This window comes from Phascolarctos cinereus, unplaced genomic scaffold (assembly GCF_003287225.1).
Source record: "Phascolarctos cinereus isolate Bilbo 61053 unplaced genomic scaffold, phaCin_HiC Scaffold_4;HRSCAF=312, whole genome shotgun sequence".
Lineage (NCBI taxonomy): Eukaryota > Metazoa > Chordata > Mammalia > Diprotodontia > Phascolarctidae > Phascolarctos > Phascolarctos cinereus.
The window spans coordinates 502,451,910-502,473,425 of record NW_027555847.1 but is presented as its reverse complement, the minus strand read 5'-3'; the positions used below and the strand labels follow the sequence as shown (position 1 = coordinate 502,473,425).

General features: G+C 40.8%; 1 protein-coding gene across 3 annotated transcripts in view; it reads left to right on the top strand.

The window, feature by feature from the left end:
• The window catches only part of CABLES1 (Cdk5 and Abl enzyme substrate 1), a 151,887-nt gene that overhangs the window by 48,870 nt on the left and 81,501 nt on the right, over positions 1-21,516 (top strand). For all 3 annotated transcript variants that reach the window (XR_013486232.1, XM_020968751.2, XM_020968750.2), the window contains exon 2: positions 7,326-7,397. Coding sequence is in view for 2 of the 3 variants with exons in the window: in XM_020968751.2 (XP_020824410.1) it covers positions 7,326-7,397 (72 nt within the window). In the remaining variant the exon portion in view is untranslated. The remainder of the gene's footprint in view (positions 1-7,325; positions 7,398-21,516) is intronic.

The window sequence follows — 21,516 nt, the reverse complement described above, 5'->3', positions numbered from 1 at the left end:
GGAGGAACCCCAAGAAGTCCAGTTTGGCTGGTTCATAGAAGGCATAAAGACATGAAGGGTAATGTATAATATGGCTGCAAGGTTAAGTTGGAACCAAATGGTGAAGGGCCTTAAATGCCAAACAGAGGAGCTTTTACAACTGTTGAGTTCACCAAGAGAGAGATTTGACAGAGTGAGAAGAGGGCCCAAGACAGAGCCTAGTGTTCCACCCACAGTTAGGGACTGAGATTTGAGTAATGATCCAGCAAAGGAAACAGAACAGTAGCCAGACAAGTAGGAGGAAGACCAAGAGGAATCTGAGTCATGAAAACCCAGAGGGAAGAGTTCATCTAGGAAGAAAGGGGTGGTTAACATCATCAGATGCGTCAAGAAGGATAAGGGCTGATTAAAAGGCCATTGATGTGTGCAATTAAGAGCTAATTGGTAACTTGGGAGAGAGCCGTTTCTGTTAAGTAATGAGGCTGGAAACCAGATTACAAGGGATTGGAAAATGAGTGGAGAGAATGTGGAGGCTACTGATGTAGGTAACTTTCTCTAGATTTTGGCTGTAAAAGAGGAGAGGGATATTAAATAAAAGCTTGAGGAAATGGTAGGGTCAAATGATGGTTCTTTTAAGGAAGAGATAGACCTGGGCATGTTTAAAGGCAGCCAGTTAGATAGAGACGTTGGGAATGGGATGTTGGTTGTGGGGGCAATCTGTAAGACTAAGGCCTTGGCAAAGAGGCCGTCTTTTCATCAGAGACTGGAGTAAAGGAGGAGAGAGTGGTGGATGATGTCAAGGTTTTGAGGTGTAGAACAGGGGAGAAGAGGGATCTTACAGGAAGTAGACTCTTTTCTTAACCAAGTATGAGGTAAGATCTGCTGCGAAGCATTTGGGGTGCAGTGCTATAGGAGATTTGAGGAGAGAGGAGAAGGTTTGAAACCACTGCTGTCTAGAATATGATAGAGAATCAGTTATGGAGGAATAAAGGTGCAATAAGGGTCCAGCTGAGATGCGGTAACAGAAATTTGTAATGGACTCAGTCAGCAAGGTTGCACAGCTCTAGCTTTACTCAGTGTGTCAGAAGGAATGGAAGAGGTGCATGGTGGGGGTAATCTAGGATGGGGTTTGGCAAGATATAGTCAGTCAGCTAAGAGTAGAAGACAGTGTAACTTGTTAACTGTAGAGTCAGGATTTGGAAGGCGAGAAAGCGAAGCCAGAAGATGCATAACAACCTGGGATGGTAGAGGTCATGGTGAGGTAGAAGAATAGGTAGAAAAATAGAAGGAAGGAAAGGAATAAACATTTATTAAGGGCATATTCTGTGCCAGGCAGAGGCAGCTAGGTGGCTTAGTGGATAGAATGCTAGGCCTGGAGTCAGGAAGACCTGAGTTCAAATGTGGACTCAGATTTTACTGGCTGTGTGACCCTGGGGAAGTCACTTATCCTCTGCCTTAATCCACTGGAGAGGGAAATGGCAAACCATCCCAGTATCTTTGCCAAAAAAACCCCGTGGATAGTATTACCACGTGTGGCCCATGGGGTAAAGAGTTGGATACCACTGAACAATAGCATGTGCCAGGCACTGTACTAAACACTTTTAAAATAGCTCATTGGATCCTTACAACAACCCTGGGAAGTAGGTGCTGTGCTTATCCCATTTTACAGTGGAGGAAACTGAGGCACAGAGAGTAAGTGACTCACCCAGGGTCACACAGCTAGTAAGGGTCTGTGGTAAGATTTGAACTCAGGTTTTCCAAACTACAGTCCCAATACTCTCTCCACCGCACCAGCTAGTTGCCTCTGAGTAATATTAAGGAGTAGGGAGAGATGAAAAGAAAGGACGTAACTATGAGTAACTGTCCCTTTGTATGCGGTGAACAGAGTGAAGCAGTTTTCATGGGAATTGAAGAGACTGAATGATTGAGAGACCAAAATGTTTGAGAGAACATGACTGTGGTTATTGAAGAAGCCCTCCCCCACCCCCAGAATCAGAGCAAAGACTTAGGATGAAGAGAAAGACTATGAACCAGGTGCTGAATTCCCTAAGAAGTCAGGAGAGGGACCTCAGGACAGGCCTTCCTCTCCTCTTTCCCATTCCTGTTTTAAGGCCTAAGTTCCTATCAGCTTTGTTCTCAACATTTTAATTTACCTGGAATATGTGGTTTAGTATCAGCCATAGTCTGCAGCCTGAAATCCATTTTTCCTCCTTTGTCTCCCCTTTACCTTCTTTTCTTTTCCCTGCCTCCCATCTTCCTGGTTATAAGGAATCTCAACTCTCACAGGTGGGTGCTAATATATTACAGGTCTATTGTTGTATGTCCTCTAGGTGCATAATCAGAGTAGGATAGCTAAGGAACTAGGGAAGACCTCAGCAACCCTAGGATTGTCTTCTTTTTCTTATTTATACCACAAGGATATGGACTCTAATCCTGGTTAAATTTGCCCAGTTCTCAGGGACTCTTATTCTCAGGAAATTCAGTTCGATTTAATAGATGGTAAGTGTATGTGCAAAGAACCATGCTGAGTATTGGGGTAGATAACAAAAATGACTTAAGATATAGTCGCTGCCTTAATGGAGGTTTCCAGTCTAGTGGGGGAGGTGGGAATGCAACACATACACCCACCCCCAAGTTACTGTAACACAAAATAGAATATAAGTGTATGAGAGGTGGAATTAATGTGCTTGCAAAGTCCAAGGAGGAAAAAAAAATGTATCCCTGAGGAAGGACAAAGGACAGAGGTGACAGTTAAATTCTGTCTTGAAATATAAGTAGGATTTCAACTGATAGTTATAAAGGATGGTATTTCTGTACATCTGAAATATATACAGAACAATGGTGAGCAAAGGTACAGAGATGGGAAAGCATGGGATGTGTATGGGAGCCCTGAGTAGTCCATTTTGTTTATGGAATAATACATGGAATGGCAATGGGGGAGTAAGATAAGGCTGGTAAGATAAAGCAGTATTGGGGCAGCTAGGTGGTACAGTGCATAGAGCACCAGCCTTGGAGTCAGGAGGACTTGAGTTCAAATGCGGCCTTAGACACAGAGTACTTACTAGCTGTGTGACCCTGGGCAAGTCACTTAACCCCCATTGCCTAGCCAGGGGGAAAAAAAAAAGATAAGGTAGTACTAGCCACCTGTCAGCAACCACATTTTGTAACTTGATGAGCTGATATAGGTATAATTTTGTATGCAGGAACCATGGTTTTATTTGTGTGTTTTAATTATTGTTTATATACACATAGAGACAGCATCCCATGTATACATGTATATATGTGTGCATACGTATGTATATGTGCATATATACATATAGATGTATATACTTAGAGAAATATGCATGTTATATACATATACGTGCATCTGTATGTGTGTGTGTGTGTGTGTGTGTGTGTATAGAGTTGTTGGTCAGACCGTGTTCAACTCTTTGTATCTCCATTTGGGGTTTTCTTGGCAAAGATACTGAAGTGGTTTGCCATTTCCTTCTCCAGCTTATTTTACAGATGAGAAAACTGAGGCAAACAGGGTTAAGTGACTTCTCCAAGGTCACACAGCTAGTAAATGTCTGAGGCTGGATTTGAACTCAGGTTCTTCTGACTCCAGGGCTAGCATTCTATCCACTGCTCCACCTAGCTGCCCAATATAAGTATATACACATATACATATGTGTGTGTATAATATATATGTGTGTATATAACATACATATGTATACATTGGCCATACTTGCTCTGTATAATTCCCATGCAGGAAGAAGCTGAGTTCCCCCTGTCCTGTGTTTCTCAAACTTCCCACCCACTCCACCCCACCCCACCCCACCCCTCTCTTCCCCATAGGCAGCCTCGTTGCCCAGCTTAGTGATGTTCTAAAGGCGATTCTTGCTCCAGGGTAGTTTGGATCAGCTGACCTCTGAGGTCCCCTCCGCCACTGAGATTCTGTGGTTCTTCGGTGGCCAGCAGACAAGCAGACAGAGCGAGCTTCTTCTCTTTGCTGTTTGTTTTGGGCTCTGCCTGTCAGCCACAGGTCCATTCACATCTTGGGAGAAGAGGCAGAGCCAAGAGAGCATGCCCTGTGGCAGTGGGTGCCCGGGAACCCGCTGCCATCCTTATGGCTCGGATGCCCATTTTAGTAAACGCTGCTGATGAGCCCTGGGAGCTGCTCCAGTTTCAAGAGTGAGCGGAGCTGCACAGCCCAGGCCTGACCGGGGCATCCCGCGCCTGGGACATCAGTAGGAATGGCAGCACTGATGCTGGTGTCTGTCACTTTTTGTCCTTCAGTCCCTGCTTTGTCCTGATATTTTTGTGGACACAACCCCAGAGGTTTTGTAGAGGGAGGAAAAAGTGGGAGTCAGAGAAATAACTACCTTCACTTTCTCTTTTTCCAGCTGTCCATGCCTTTTACTTTGGAGATTAAATTTTGAAAGGAAAGTTGGAGACATAGTCAGGAGCATGCTAATAATGCAGCAACTTTAATAATAAAAATAATAGTAATTATTATAATTATAGTTAGAATTTATATGATTCTGACTATGTACCAGGCACTGTGCCTTAGCACTTTACAAATATCTCATTTCTGCTATTGTTATCCCCATTTTATAATTGTGGAAATTGAGGCAAACAGAAGTTAAGTGACTTGCCCAGGGTCACCCAGTTGTTACGTCTCTGGGGCCACATTTGAACTCAGGTCTTCTTGACTCCAGACCCAGCACGTTCTGCACTACATTCCCTAGCTGTACAGGCATTAATTAAGAGATCTGTGGCTCTTTCCTATTCAGGGTCTTTGGACCCTTTTAAGAGAAGTAGGAAGAGAATTAAGAAAGAGAGGAATCTTCTTAGATTAGTAGGCAACTGTGTTATTTTTGGTTGTCAGTCTCCTCCAGTGGTGTACCAGAGTGAACAGGCAGCATGGGTATTTCTTCCTCACAGTTCTACAGTGACTTAGATTATATCTAGCCGCATTTCTCCCCTTCCTCTGGTCCCACCAGAGAGTCTAACTGTCGAGACCATCCTCAGAAAACACCCTTTGCAGGTGCTACTCAGTGAGTTTGAGTATTTAAGGCAGAGTTCATAAAAGATTAAAGAACTTTTTTTGTACAGGTCAAATGAGCTGTAGTATTCAGTAGTTCTATCTTTTAAAAAAGTACCCAAAACCTGAGAAGACTTATATGAACTGACACAAAGTGAAATAAGCAGAACCAGGAGAGCATTGTACACAGTAACAGCAGTACTGTACAGTGATCAACTATGAACGACTTAGCTATTCTTAGCAATACAGTGATCCAAGACAGTTCCAAAGGGGTCATGATGAAAAATAATATCCATCTCCAGAGAAAAAACTGGTCGGGTCTGAATACAAATCAAAGCATACTTTTTAAAAAAAACTTTATTATTCTTGGGGTGTTTTTTTGTCTGTATTTCCTTTTGCAACATAGCTAATATGGAAATGTGTTTCTCATGACTGCACATGTATAATCTATATCAAATTGCTTGCCTTCTCAAGGAGAGGGAGAGGAAGGAGGGAGAAGGAAGAGAATTAGGAACTTAGAAATTTTTAAAAAGTTGAAAATTGTTTTTACATGTAACTAGAAAAAACAAAATATAAAAAACATAAAATGTGTTATTTGGCAACATTAGTGCTAGCTATTAAAAATTTTTTTTAAATTTTTTTCAAGTCACCAAAGTTTTGCTTAAAGTTTTAAGTTTAGCCATTGAGAATCTATAACGCTTTGGAACTTTAATTAAATCTTTCATGGCACTTAATAGCAAATGTTTTAATTAGAAAAGGGCTCAAGAGGTCATGTTGACCAGTTCCCTCATTTTAAATTTGAAGATCATAAGATCACATATTTGAAGTAAGAAGATATCTTAATGGTCATCTAATCCAAGTCCTATGTTTTCCATATGAGGAAACCGAGTTGTCTTCCCAGGGTTGTAGGAGTAGTAAGTCAGGGCTGAGATCTGAACCCAGATCCACTGATTCCAAGTCTGGGGCTCTTTCCATTACAACATGCTGATAGTGTGGGTTAACTGGAAGTAGGTTCCTTTGACATGACCTGTGATCCTAGGATCATACAGTAAGAGCAAGAAGAGATCTTGGACAGATGCTCTTTGGAGATTATCTGGTAAATATTTGGTAGAAGGATAAAAATTTTTATATGTTTGTTGGTAAATATTAATATCAACCTGTATAGACCAAAACTTATTATAGCCTTTTTCCAACTAAAAAAATCCTTAAGCTTTCTGTTAGTCAAATATTCATTTCACATGAAAACTGCTGGATGTTGTCAACCGATTCTAACATAATAAAAGGAAACTGGACTTTGTGAGTGGATTTGGCTTGTAGAACCTAGCGTTCTGATGACCCAAAAGAGTTATTGTAGCTTTTTGCTTTAGGTCCACCTATTGGTACTCCCCATTCATGAGAAGGTGGTACACCAGCCCTGCAGTCAGGAAGACCTGAGTTCAAATGCAGCCTCAGACACTTGACACTTAACTAGCTGTGTGACCCTAGGCAAGTCACTTAACCCTGATTGCCTCACCAAAAAGAAGCATCAGCAAAGGAATTGATAGCTGAATCAGTGCCTACCCCCAGTTTTTATCAAACCTAAAAAGAACAGCTCTTAAATATATTCCCGATGTGGTCAACAGAGAGCTAGGACTCATGTACAAGCAAGGTAGTATCTAGTTTTATGGAGAGGTTTCAGTGCTTTTTTCTTCTTCCTCCAGAATAGTGAAAGAGATTGGAATAAGGATGAAGATGCACTGATTACAAAAATTAACAGAATTTTAAATTGAACTCCCATGGATCTTTTTGTACTTGCAGAAAATTTCTTGTCGCTGCCATTCTGCTATTGGTACAATTGAGACAGAGGGTCTCAGTGACTTGCCCAGTTATCATAAAAAGTGTTGTTCAGTCATATTCAGCCACGTCTGACTTCATGACCCCATTTTGGGTTTTCGTGGCAAAGATACTGGAGTGGTTTGCCATTCCCTTCTCCGCTTCATTTCACAGATGAAGAACTGAGGCAGATAAGGCTAAGTGACTTGCCCAGGGTCACAAGCTATTAAGTGTCTGAGGCTAGATTTGAATTCAAGGAGTCTTCCTGATTCCAGGCCCAACATGCTATCTACCACTCCACCTGGTTGCCCTATGATAAGAATAAATATTGTAGGGGAAATATATATCATGCCATCCCATAAAATACTCAAGATACAATAAAACAAGATATCAGGTCCAGTATTAGAACCTCAGGATCATCTGTCTAATGCAAACTATTTTTAAAATAATTCCTGTCAGATCTGCTTTTAGTACAGATTTTAATATTAAATTGTTTTTCTCTGTATAGACGTCGTCTGATCTCCCAGAGATCTTCCTTGGAGACCTTGGAGGATATTGAAGAAAATGCTCCATTACGGAGGTAATTTGTCTTTGTTTCATACGTTGCTAACTTGCATGAAAACTTTGTGGTGGTAGATAGCAGGTGAAATGTGATTTCTTGCTTTAAAAAACTTACCGGAAGAATAACAGTAGAAATTAGGAAACTATGAGGAAGCTTAGCCTGCCAACACAGGGGCCTGTTAAAAAGTGGAAAATAATTAAATTCTAATTATTTATGAGACACCTGCAGTTTTGAGGTTTCTTTCTTGTTTGCTCTTTTTTGAAAGCAGCTCCTTAAGGAAATGGAAGCATAGGATTCTCCAGTGTCCCGCCTCTCAGCCTCAGGACAGCAGGCTAGCTGTCCTAGGCCTCATTTTGAGCAGTCACCACAGCTGCTGTTGCAGCTCCTACTAAGACAGTTGAAATGTCACTTGGTGACTAGTCCCAGAACCCTCAGTAAGAATAAGTGTGTGATGCTTGTGTCTGAGAGGGATCAGGAGGTACTAATTTGGATCCTAAAGAGGTACGATAGTAAGAATGGTAGTTGTAATAGTAGGAGTAACAACAACTAGCATTTATATGCTGTTTTAAGGTCTTCAAAGCACTTTAAAAATATTATCTCATTTTGACATCACAGTAACCCTAGGAGGTAGGTGCTGTTTTTATCCTCGTTTTACAGTGGAGGAAACTGAGGCAAGTTACTGACTTTTTTTGGACTCATTTGTGTGTGAGGTCAGATCTGAACTCAGATCTTCCTGGCTCCAGGTCCAGGATTCTATCCTCTGTACCTTTTGACAGTCTGCTAGCCATCAATGTGGATAGAGAAACAAATACTTATAGCATGCTCCAATATGAAGTTCATATAAAGTACAGCTGTTTTCCAGGCAGTGTCTCTGGAAGGGGAGGGGAGAGAAGAACAAAGGAGGAGAAGGAAGAGTAAGAGTAGGCAGGGGAGGAGAGGATGGGAGGGGAAGGGGAGAGAAGAGAAGAGGAAGAAAGAGAGAAAAGGGGAGGAAGGGAAGAGAAGGGAGAGGATGGGAAGGAAAAGGAGGGAAGAGGAGAGGAGAAAGAAAAGGGGAAGGCAAGGGAAGAGAGGATGGGAGGGGAAGGGAGAGAAGAGAAGAAGAAGAAAGGGGAGGGAAGAGGGGAGAGAAAAGGGGAAGAAGAGAAGAGAGAAGATGGAAAGGAAGAGGAGGAAAGGAGAAAGAAAAGGGAAGGGGAGGAGAGGATTGGAGGGGAAGGGAGAGAAGAAGAAGAAAGGGGAGAGAAAAGGGGAAGAAGAGAAGAGAGAGGATGGGAAGGAGAAAGAAGGGAAGGGCAGGGGAGGAGAGGATTGGAGGGGAAGGGAGAGAAGAGGGGAGGGAGGAAGGGAGAGAGGGAAGAGAAAAGGAGAGGAGAGGAAGGAAGAGAAGGGGAAAGAAGAGGAGGGGAGAAGAAAGGCAGGCAGGAGAGAACAAGGAAGAGGTGGTGAGGGCTAAGGAGAGGAGAGCAGTAGCTTGCCTGGGGTCACATAGCCAGTCATTGACAGTACCAGGACTAGCCCTGACTCTTAGCCAGCCAAATCTCTTTTCCACCATGCCAGCTTGGAGCTACCCTTCAAAATTAGGAGGCTGCTTGAGAAACCAATTCATCCAAGCAGACAGGTATAGTGGACTGCAAAGATCACTTTGTTCATAAAATCGTGTGTCCTGCACTGATTCTATTAGAACTTAATTGCCAAAAGATTCAACTCCCACTTAGGAAGTCTAAATCCTTCATAAATCCTCAAGTTGGTTTTGTATTCTTTGAGACTATCTGCAGGTGACCTTGGTGGTTTTAAATGGAGTTGAAGATGCATGATAATATTTGGCTTTGCTACAGTTATTGCTCATTCAGTACAGGAACAGGGGGCTTTTTCTCTGCTTTGCCAGTACATTTACAAAGGTCACACAAAAAGCTACATTCAGAATAAAACTAGGCAACCAGTGTCTGTCCACATGAGTCAGCTGGCATATAGGCTGAGGCTGCATTTTGAGCCTGCCCCGCTTTGCCCAATTTGAGAGCACTTAGGAGAGCTGAATGGGAAGAGACCATCAGTACCATCAAAGTCTGCCTCCCCACTCCCATCTGACCCAGGAGGAAACAGAGCCAGAGAAGTGGAGTGATATGCTTGAGCAAACGAGTAATAAGTAGCAGAATTCAGCTTTTAACCCAGTTCCTCTTAGATCAGAATCAGGCTAATTTTGCCTCTCTACAATGGGTAAAATAAAAATGAACCAAAAAAAGTCACAGTTCCAGGGAACTCAACAGCACGAATAATATGATGGAACTGATAGAAACAACAACAAAATTCCGTATACAGGCCTGGACAAACTCACCTCCCTGACCCTAAAGCATTTCTTTCCTAGAAGCTTGGTTTTTAGGGAGAGTCTTCCACTAAATCCACAGTGGGAATAGTCAGAGTTAAATTAGGGTGAGGGAGGGGGTCGACCATGCATGCCTGGTCTACATGTTCAGTGCCAGGCTTGAGTGCCCCTTTTGTTCCCAGCCCTAACCATGCAGAAAGAGCCAGTCCTACATAGACCTGGCACCCATTTCTCAGCTTCTTACCATTGATACTTAAGTGCCCGGGCTTTGTGTGTGACACCTTTCTTGAGACTGCTGTTCATGTTCAACTTCTCTGGTTGGTATCTAGGTGTGAGGGTGTGTGTGTGTGTGTGTGTGTGTGTGTGTGTGTGTGTGTGTGTGTGCATGTGCACGTGTGCGTGTGCGTGCATGTGCATGCCTATAACTAGGTCTGACTTTGCCTAAAATCCTGTGGAACTTGATAATTACTGTTCAGCTCCTTGGGAACTCTGACTAGAGAGGGCAGAGGCAAGATAAGGAGATTTCCCTGTGGCTCTCCTGTTTCTGCCTAGTGATCTTTTAGAGAATCCTCTTTGTATGTATCCGGACCTCTGTCCTCTACTTTCTGAGGCTTGTGACACTGTGGTTAGGTGGAATAAAAGTGGAGCATTTCCTTTCGCAGATAGGGATGGTAAATAAAATGTGTGCTGTCTATTTTAATATTGATTATATTACTAAATATTATTTAATGTACAATATTTCATAATATTGTATGATGTATAATGTTAAATTATAATTTTATGATATGTTACATATTAAATATAATATACAGTACTATGTGACATACATATCACAAATATGTACTATTGTGTGGTGTATATTTTATATATAAACGTATATTATGGGACAACATGAAAATATATTTTATATTATATGACAATACTTAATATATTTTGATTCTATTACATAGTGTTTAATATATTTTAATAATATTGAATATAATATCTACTGTTTTATAATATACTATTATGATATGCTATTTAGTAGCAAAATAGATCTCATATAATATGTATAATACATTTTAAATTTTACATCTATTTTTAGTTAGTATAAGGACTGGTCTTATAATATCACTGGTATACGGAACACCCAGGGAAGGAAACTCTATCTACCAGTGCAAGCTGGCACCTTCTCTGTAACTTAGTCTTAGAGCTGCCTAGAGAACTGAGAGGTTCAGACACTTGCCCAGTGTCACACAGCTGGTCTTCCTCGACTTCAAGGACACTATGCATTTTTAATTGTCCGTTTCAAAATATGAGGCAAAAACAAAAATGGCAGAAAACATTAGAACTTGTACAATTTTAAGAAGCTTATCCTTTGCCAAAATGTCCTTTTTTCCCCCTCCAACACTCCTTCAGGAAATGGTATGTGCTAATAACTCAAATACTTCAGGCCTGGAGCTGCTTTGGGAACTGTGGGGGTGGGAGAATATTGGCCAAACTGTATTTTTTTTTTTACTTAGTATGTTTCTCTAATGACTCTAAGGGAGCTATTAAAAACCTTTTGTATAATTAAGTGTATCATATAATCAGTGCTAACAAGGAATAGCTGATCTGTCATTAAATTAGTTTTAATTTAATTCATTCCTAATTTAATTGTAGATTGCTTGCAGTGTTTATTTTTAAGAGAGAAGCTTCCAGTTTAAAGTCAGTAACTTTAAAGTTTGCTCATCCATCACTTAACCTGCCATAACCTGGGCTAACCAGAATTCTAGCTAGTTTCCTTGGTGATGGTTGCTAACACCATAATTCCCTTGAAGCATTTCTCCAAATCCCTAGTGATCTCCTTTGAAATTTTTTTTAAACAAACAAACAATATGCCTATTTGAAAGCTTATAGATTTAGATATTAGCAAGGAAATAATGGCATCTCCCTGGTCATCCAGAAGCAAAAGCTCTTCTTTCATCCTTTTCCCTTCTTGCATTCCTCTTGGATACATTTTTCTTTTCCGATGCTTCACTGAGAAAGGAACGTTTCCACCAATAGTTCTTTGATAAAGGGCCACCCCGCAGTTTGGGTCCTGATTTGATCAGAATGGAAGTGCAGGTCTCCAGGAAGCATCCAAGGAGATAGCCCAGGAAGCCTGAGAACACAGCAGCCCCCGCTTTCTGAGGCTTCTGAGTGTGTCTGGGTGTTGCCAGCAGCAGCTGTTAAACGGATTGCTACCTCCATGTCTTCTGCTCCTGCTGGCCTCACCGCCATCTGTGTTCCTCTGCCCTACTTCTGATTTTACCGGAGGGTAGAAAGAAACTGGTGCTTTTGCCAGAGGGTCTGGGAGAGGAGGGGAGATGTGTGGAGGGGGAACAGCCCAAGGGGCTTCTGATCCATCTCCTCCATCTCCATTAAGTAAGTGTTCATTCTAAATGTTTGTTTGCCAAGGGTGGCAACCTGTTCCAGCTTCATGGGAAGGGCTAGCATCTGTGGAAATATGCAAGAGAACAGGGACCAGATAACCCTGTACATTTTGATTTCATCAGAATTCTTCTGGAAATGTCACCCTGTGTGCTTGGGGATCTTGACCACCTAGTCTCTCTTGAATTGCTAGAAACTCCTGGCCTATGACAATTAACCCTAAGTGGACTGAGCATGTCGAAACCATGGTCACCCAACTTACTGTATTCCATTGGCTCACAGCCCTAAATTCCAGAGTAATTTTTTATATAGAGGTAGGCCTGTGGAGGCTACTTTGGCCCTAACAAGCTTGCCCTGAATCTGGATCTAGAGATCCAGGTAACCGTGTAGAACTAGAGGGGATAGAAGAGAAGGGATTAGGAGTGGGAAGGAGCTGATGAAATTTCTTCATCTACCATGAACACACACATGGCTGTAGTAGACCCTGAACTGTCATAAATACAGCACTGGATACTTTATCATAGAGTCATAGATCAGAGAGCTGGGGAATAACTTTAGAGGTCAATGAGTCCAGCTCCTTCTTCTTACAAATTGAGGAAGCTAAGGCCTAGATATATAGCTATGTATCAATAAGCCAGGTATTCTTGACTCCAAACAGTGCCATGAGGACTTAACATTTTTTTTGAAAGTCATAAAAGTTTTAGAAAAAATATTTTAAGAATTCTGGAACTTTGACCAAGTGGTTACAGTTTAAATAGCATATATCTTTTATTATATATAATATATAATTATAATAATCATATCATATGTCATGTTATATAATGTTATATTGTTACATTTTGTTATGTTATATAATATAATATATAATTCAGTTAAATAAGTGCTTATTAAGTGCCTACTATGTGCTAGGCTGTGTGCTAAGAGCTGGGATACAAATGAGAAAAACAAAGGCAGTTCCTGCCTTCCAAAAGTTTGTTCTACGGAGTCAAAACCAGGGAAATGTGCAGATGCAAGTCCAGTTTCTGCCCTCTCTAAAGGAAGGCATTGGGAAGAGTTTGGTACTACACTCTCCAACAAAGGAGATAGGAGGCTGAGGGAGGTGGCATCAATCTGGGCTTGAGTTAGCAGCGTGGTGGTAAGAGTAAAAGTGATGAGTTTGTCCTGGACATCATATATATTGATAATGTTGTAATATGTAGTTATATAATCCCATTTGTTATAACTACACATGAGAGCCAGCATGGCATAATGTGTCCCTGGGACAAGAGTTCTAGTCTATCCCTAAAAATATTTCTGTTAGCTTGATTTACTTGTTACAGTATGATAATTCAAATCATCAAAGTGTTTGGTGAACACTATGGTTTTTTCAGTATTTTTCCAAATGTTATTCCTGTCATTTTTAATGCTAATAGCCAGCCAGCTGGGAAATACTAAAGCGTAGTATAAAGAGTCCTGGACTGGAAATCAAGAGGTCCAAAATTTATTTCTGGCCCTGCCAGGAAAGTTACTTCTGATCCTAAATGTTCTTAATCTCTGTTTTTGCAACTAAATTGAAAAAGTTAGAAGTAGGCAGTGTGGCATATGTGAAAGATCACTGGATTTGGTGTCTTAGGACCTCGGTTTGAGTCTTAGATCTGCTGCTTATTAATTTTGTGATCTTGGCCTCATCTTAGCCCCAGTGTTCCTCAGGAAGTGGACTAGATCAGAGGTGTCAGATATGTAGCAGGCAAGGAGCAGCAAAACACCTGAGTGAGGCCTAAACCAGATTAAAATGTAATTGAGAAAAGTTTACCATAATAAATAAAAATGCAGCACAACATTGTTGTTCAGTCATTTTTAGATTTACATATGCCTTTTCAGCATTTTTTTTCCACACCTCTTAGTGCCCCTAGCAATTCTCTAAGACATGTCTCGTTCAGTCATTTCAGTCATGTCTGACTCTCTGTGACCCCTTTTGGGGTTTTCTTGGCAAAAATACTGTGGAGTGGTTAGAATGCCAAGCCTGAAGTGAAGAAGACCTGAGTTCAAATCTGGCCTTAGACACTTACTGGCTGGGTCCCCCTGGGCAAATCACTTAACCTTGTTTGCCTCAGTTTCCTCATCTGTAAAATGAGCTGAAGAAGGAAATGACAAAACACCCCAGTATCTTTGCCAAGAAAACCCCAAATGGCATCACAAAGAGTTGGACATGACTGAACAACAGTAAGCCAACTCAGACCAGTTGCGGAATGTCTACACATGCTCCACAGTTTCTTTGGGGTACTCCCTATAACATATCATCACAATTCTCCTGAAACCAAACCCCCTAGCATCCTTCATGTAAAGAGGTTACCTTATCCCTTCTGATGGGATCTGGGCATGTATCAGAACCCCATTGCAGTGACTTTCTGTTCCTGTCTCTCTGTCTCTCTCCTCATTTCCCTCCATGTATGTAGAGTCAGAGAGAGAAGTATATAAATATACACTCAATAATAATGCCATATACATATACATGTGACAAATGGTAATAAAATAACACCTGTCCTTGTATGTGGCCAGTGATCTGTAATTTATGTCCCCTGTTTAGGGAAACACGAGAAAGGGAGGAAGAAGTGTTACTGAAATAGTCAGCAAACATTTATTAAGTGCTTACTGTTTGCCAGGTATTGTGCTGAGAGCCAGGGGTGCAAAGAAAGGCAAAAGTCAAAGGACCTGACATCCAGGAGTTCACATCCTAGTGGGCGAGATAACATGAAGACAACTAGAATGGGAGAGCATAAATATACAGTATAAATATAAATATATAATTTATATTCAGCATAAATCTCAGAGGGATGGCATTAGCCTTTGGGGGACTGAGACCATTTGCAGATTTGAGCTGAGTCTTGAAGGAAGCTGGGGATGCTTCAGTATTTTAAGAATTAATGATTTCCAAAAAATAATTTAAAAAAAATTTTTAATAGAATTAATTATTTCGTCAGTATGGGATTTCCCTCTTCTATTACAGATACCTCCATATCTTAGCAAATGATTTCATGATATAACCAAAACAATGGATCACCCAGTGATCAGTCTCCAGATGTATCTGGATATACCTTTCACCAAAGGGCATCACTGCTCCTCTGTACCTTAATAGTTAGATGGTCTTTTGTGTGACTGTGGCTGACAAATTCATCACTTGGCAGGAGATCTGGTGATGAACCTTTCCGGACTTGGATGCTCTGGTCCTCTGATAGCAATTCAAAATCCATCACCATGACCCCTACTAGAAGCTTTTTTCCAGCTTGCAAGGATCTGCCTCCTTCACCAAGTTGGGTTCCCAGAGATAGGCTGGCTTTATATCTCCTCGTCACCTCTGAGGGGTAGGGGTGATTTTCTAATGCCATTGGCTGAAGCTTCTCCAGAATGCTTTCTCTTTCTCTCCACCCTCAACAAGATTGTCACTTGAAAATAAATGTAGTCATCCAGTTTCTCCCCTTAAAAAAATCTGTGATCTCAATTTTTGCAGTTTTCTACCTCTTTGTCATAGATGGGCACTCTCCCACAAATGTACGCAGAGTTCAGGGAAAAGTGGGCTGAAGCTTAGAAGGCCCATGTAGGAAAGGGGTAACGCACTCCTCCTAATTGCTAGAGGCCCTTTTCTGCCATTCATAATATACTCAAAGGTTCCTGTAAGGACGGTGGATCTGTGTCCCGTTTTTAGTTGGTTCTTTATGTAGACAATGTTGCCAGCAACTCTAGGAACACTATGTAAGACCCAGATGGGAAGAAGGAAGGTCCAGCATCCTCCAGACCCATTGTAACTGACAAGGCCTCCTTGGGTCAACATTTTTCACACTTTAGTCTAAGATCTTTGGATTGATTGAGTTGTATTCTCACCTAGTTAAAATAGCAGAGCTAAAATGGGAAAAAGTGGTTTAGCTCATATCCATATATGTGTATGTATAATAGAAAATACATATGTGTATATAATAGATATACTCCCTGCCATATATGCATATATTACTTATTATATACATATATATATGTATTGTATGTATATACATGTGTGTATACACACACACCACAGCATATGACTATGTATGCACACACCATTTGTGGTCATACAACATTGATACAGATGTTTAGGTAGTACAAACTTTGATCTTTGTTCCCATCTAAGGAAGATGGCAAGAGGGGATGGAAAGTCTCCTACAAAAATAATAATAATAGCAGTCACTGTTGCGAAATCATGAAGATCAAAGAAGGCTTAAAAGAAGAGAGATGAGAGGACACCCTCCCCCAACCCACCTCGTGGAAGAGATGAGATGTATACAAATGTGGCATATTGTACATCTTTTCAGACTTTTTCAGAGTATTGCTGGTTGTACTGATTTTTTTCCTCTTGTTTTTCTTTTCTTTTGTCTTAAAAAGTACCATTTGTTAAATGGGATGGCTCTCTGGAGAAAAGGAGGGGGAGAGATATGGAGGGAAACTATGATGATATAAAAACAAATGATATAAATAAAAATTTAAAAATAATAATAATTGCAGGGCCACAGGACGCAAAATAGCTCCATGTACAATTACCTCTCCAAACACAGATGATGATGATATAGGGCTGGGGGAAGGGGTAGCAGAAAGGAGGCAAAAGTTTGACTTGATTGCCTTCAACCTCAGTTTTTCCTCCCAGATGTACTTCTCCACCCCTTGCACAAGGGGCAGGAACCAGGGAGGAGCTGGACTCATGAAGTCCTAAGGTATAAAGGGCAACCATGGGAGGCAGAGAGATCATGGGATGGGCACTTCCATTGGAACACAGAGAGCCTCAGTGCCTGGGGTGTGGTGGACAGGGCCAAAAGGCCAGGGACAAGTGCTGACTCTCAGATTAAGGAGACTGGTTTTCTAGGTCACATTCTTCCATTTTTAATTTTTTAAATTTAATTTTTAATTTACAGAATAAAACAAGCATTTCCATAACATAATAAAAAATACTATTTGCACATGAAACTGCAAATGTATTATATGCAACTTGCTATTCCTCTTAAATATATACTAAAGTTAGTTATCATGTAAATTTTTTCTTCCCTCCCCCCTTACAGTTTCATAGCCTGACCACATTCAGAGTTCCTTATCCATGAATCATTTTTTTTTTTTTTGCTCACAGCTTGAAAAAATTTGAGAGGACATGGAGGTGGGGGGAGTATAATGACATTTTTTCCCTTTTTCTGGACTTCTTCATCAAGATCATATAGACCAGAGGCACCAAATTCAGAACCTGAAAAATTCTCAAATGCAGCCCAAACTAGATTAAAAAGTATTTGGGAAATGTTAACCAAATAAAAATACAGTACAACCTAGGTAATGTTAATTTCTGGTTTTCTAAGTCAGTATGCAGCCTACAGGGATCCTTTTCTCTTTGAGTTTGGCACCACTGATGCAGATTACTGTAAAACGAATAGACAGCAGAGAGCAGCACTTTCACCATTCTCCTCCTCCCGGGATCTTCAGTGGTATTTAGGAATGAATGTATCATCACAAGGAGAAGATGAGTATAATTTGGAGATAAGAAAAGACAGAAGCCTAGATTTAGAAATATTATCTTCATGCAAACTTAGAATAATTTCACAGAAACTCCCAAACTTAACTCTACTTAGGAACGCACCTCCAAACCTTTCCATGACTCCTATTGCCTTTTTGAGTCAAGTTCAAATTCTTTGTCTTGACATTCAAGGCCTTCCATAATCTGCACACTCTATAATTTTCAATACTACTCCGGTCCATGTATCTGGTACTCTAGTCCTGTGGTCCACTCCACAATACACTGCTGTCCTGTTCCTTATACCTACAGTCCTTTTCCTTCTCTCCTGCTCCCCTCTCCAGCCCCAGAATACTGAATTCCCACCTGTGCTTGAAGGTTTAATGCAAATGCCGCCTTCTCCAGGAAGCCTTCCCTGATTCTTTCTACAATCATCCTGACCTTTCCTGTGTCAGCCCTCATATGCCATTTTCTTTATATTGCTTTTTGGCATTGATGCAGTTTTTCACTATAGTTTGTGTGTGTGTATGTGTGTATGTGTGTGAGAGAGAGAGAGACAGAGACAGAGACAGAGACATGAATGATGTAGCTGAAAAAGCCCTGGATTTGGAATCAAAAGACCTGGGTTTGAGTTCCAGCCCTACTACTAACTTGAACAATGAATTTTTCTTTTCTGGCCCTCAGTTTCTTCATCTCTAAAATGCAGTGATTGAATTAGATGATCTATTAGGCTCTCTTCTAATTTCAAATCCTGTGATTTTTATCCCCTTAAAACTCAATGAACACAATGAAGACTGTCTTTAATAGTTTTTTTTTTTAATATCCTTTAGCACCTACTTAGCACAGTGCTCTGTAGACATTGGGTACTTAATAAATGTTTGTGGAATTAAATTGCAACTCTAGCATGTCTGTGTAGGTTTCATGAAGTAGCTTGACATTGCTCCCTAAGTTGTTTCAGAGCCTTCCTTTATTTGAAGTATGGTGTTTGGAGGCCTCACTCAGTCCAAGTGATAACTGTGTTTTAGTGTCCCAGATAGTTAAGGTCTTCAGGTTTAGGGTTGGGAGGAAGGGAGGAAAGAAGAAAGAAAGAAAAAGAAGGAAGGAAAAGAAAGAAGGAAAGAAAAAAAGGAAAAGGAAGGAAGAAAAAGGAGTGGAGAAGGAAAAAGAAAAAAGAAGGAAAATGAAGAAAAGAGCGGAAGGAAAAAAGAAAGAAATGGAAAGGAAGGTAGAATAAAAAGAAGAAAGGAAAACAGAAAATGAAAGAAGGAAAAGAAAGAAGGGATGAAGGAATAAAGGAAGGCAGGAAACAAGCCTTTATTATGTGCCTACTGTGTGCAAGGTACTGTGCTAAGATAAGCACTTTGCAAATGTTGTCTTACTCGATTCTCACAACAACCCTAGGAGTGTAGGTGTTATTATCTCTATTTTATGACTGGGGAAACTGAGGCAGATGATTTGCCTAGGATCACAAAACTAATAACTGTTTGAGGCTAGATTTGAACCCAGGTCTCCCTAACTCTAGCCCACTGCACCCCCTGGCTGCCTCAGGGATCTAATTGGTCATCTTTTATCACTCCATTTTAGAGGTGAGGAAAACTATAGCCTTGAGGATTAGAGTTTCTTGCCCAAGGTGACAGAGTAAGAAGCCAGGTCCAGGATTAGAAAGTGGGTGTTCTGACTGCAGTCATGGGATTCTTTTCACCCCACGTTGGTATCAAGAGAGGGCAGTGGCAGAGATGGACAGCAGTCTGCCCTACCCTCTCCACTACTACCTGCACTCCTGGACTGGCTCACAAGAGCCCTGACACTATCCTAGGTGTGTATAGAGTTGGCCCTGTGTACATTGGGGGAGGGGGGCAGGAAAGATGCAGAGTAGGGGTGACTTCTACACTAGCTTTCTTTTCACTTTGCTGTTAGGTCAGCAGTTCTCTGGCCCCTTTTCTTGGGAGACAGGTGTCCTGTACGGAATTTCAGGGCTCCCAGAGATTCTTTCTAATTTCATAAAATCTCTTAGCTGATAAACCAAACTGTGGAAGGGTAGAAGGGGTTGGGATGACTCCATATCATCCAGGCCTAATAACTCTTAGTATCCACCCTTGTTCTTAGGAATTAAATGATTCTTCTGGATGTAATCACTGAGCACTGGAGTGATCGTGTCAAATAAACACTGTTTATTTAAAATAAGAATTCTTTTTAAATTTGTTTTTAATAGTATTTTTTCCAATTACACATAAAGTTTTCAACATTTACTTTTATAAGATTTTGAGTTCCAAACTTTTTTCTCCTTCCTCTCTCCCTCCCCAAGACAGCAGGTGATCTGATATAGGCTATACATGTACAATTACTTAAAAAACATATTTCCATATTAATCATGTTGTGAAAGAAGAATCAGATCAAAAGGGAAAAACAAAGAGAAAGAAAAAACAAAAAAAGTGAAAATAGTATGCTTTGATCTGCATTCAGACTATCTTTCTTTGGATGTGGGTAGTATAAAATAACAATTCTTATAAAAATTATGAGTTAGGTTGTCACATCTCATAGGGTCATAGATTTAGGACTGAAAGGGGGACTTTAGAACTCATCAAGCCTAGCCCCCCTCCTCTTGTTTTGTACATGAGGAAAGTGAGACGCAGAAAACTTAAATACTTACCAGGGTTATACCTAATGAGGTAGGATTTGTTTGAATCCTACCTTTCTTTTTCTTTTGAAATTCTTTCTGAATCTACATCTAAAATTCTGTTCACTTGGCCGTGGAGCTATCTTAGTGAATTCATTTCTGTTTTTCAAGGCATATGTACTAGAGTATCCCCCTCCCCTCCAAAAATGAGCCCCAACCGTCACATACTTCAGTCCTGAAGGCAGGACTGACCCATTAAGGCACGTGTTCAGAAATGTCCAGTACCCTTCTAAATAAAATACACCAGTAACGTAAACCAAAAGTGAAAACTCACAGCACCATTCCACAAGGGAAGGGCAAACAACTCATTCTTTTGTGGAGTTGTTAGCTTTTTGGGGTAATTTTGTCATGTCAGTCATGCCAGGTGGCATTAGAAGAAATTTGACCACAGGATCATAGAAATAAGATACTCTTAGGGCGGAGATCTGACATGCTAGATGAAAGGGAATGTAACATATTTCAGAAAAACAAGATTTATTCTTTGGAAGCATGTCTGCCATGTCTCTGATTTTTACTCATAAAATCATAGATCCAGTCCATTTCTCTTAACTTCTAGATGAGGACACCAAGGCCTAGGGAGAGAAAGGAGCTTCTCCAAGATCACATTGGCAGTAGGCATCAGAAATAGGATTTAAACATAGGTCCTTAAATCCGAAAGTCAGGAAGGGCCTTGAGAGGTCTAGGCAGTTCTACCTTGGACAAGGAAGCCTTCCTCTGCTTGAGGATCTCCAATGGCCTTGAGCTGGGGAATTAATTACTTCCTGAGTCAGGTAGTCCATTTCACATGTACGTTAATTTCATTCTCAGTTCTTCCTCCTCCTCAAGCCAAAGTCTGCCACTCTGGACAAGTGGTTGCCATTCCTGTGCTCCTGATTGTTCCTTCTGGAGCCAAACCAAACAAATTTAATCTTTCTTCCACATGGACAGCCTTTCACTTGTTTGGTCACGGTGATGCTGGCTGGTATACCCAGTAACAGACAGAGTTTGGAGAGTAATAGAGGTAACTATTATGTGAGAAAACAGAATTAGGCAATTTGGATTTCCTCTGAACTGCGCAGTCTGCGCACTATGAATAATTCAGTCAGCAAGCATTTATTATGATCCTGTTGTGTGTTAGGCACTGTGCAAGGGATAAAAAGACAAAGTAAACAGTCCTACCCTCAAAGGGCTTACCTTCTAAGAAAGAAGCAAATACATATATATATGGACATGCAGAATATAGGGGTTTAAATACAGATGCAACGTAGTT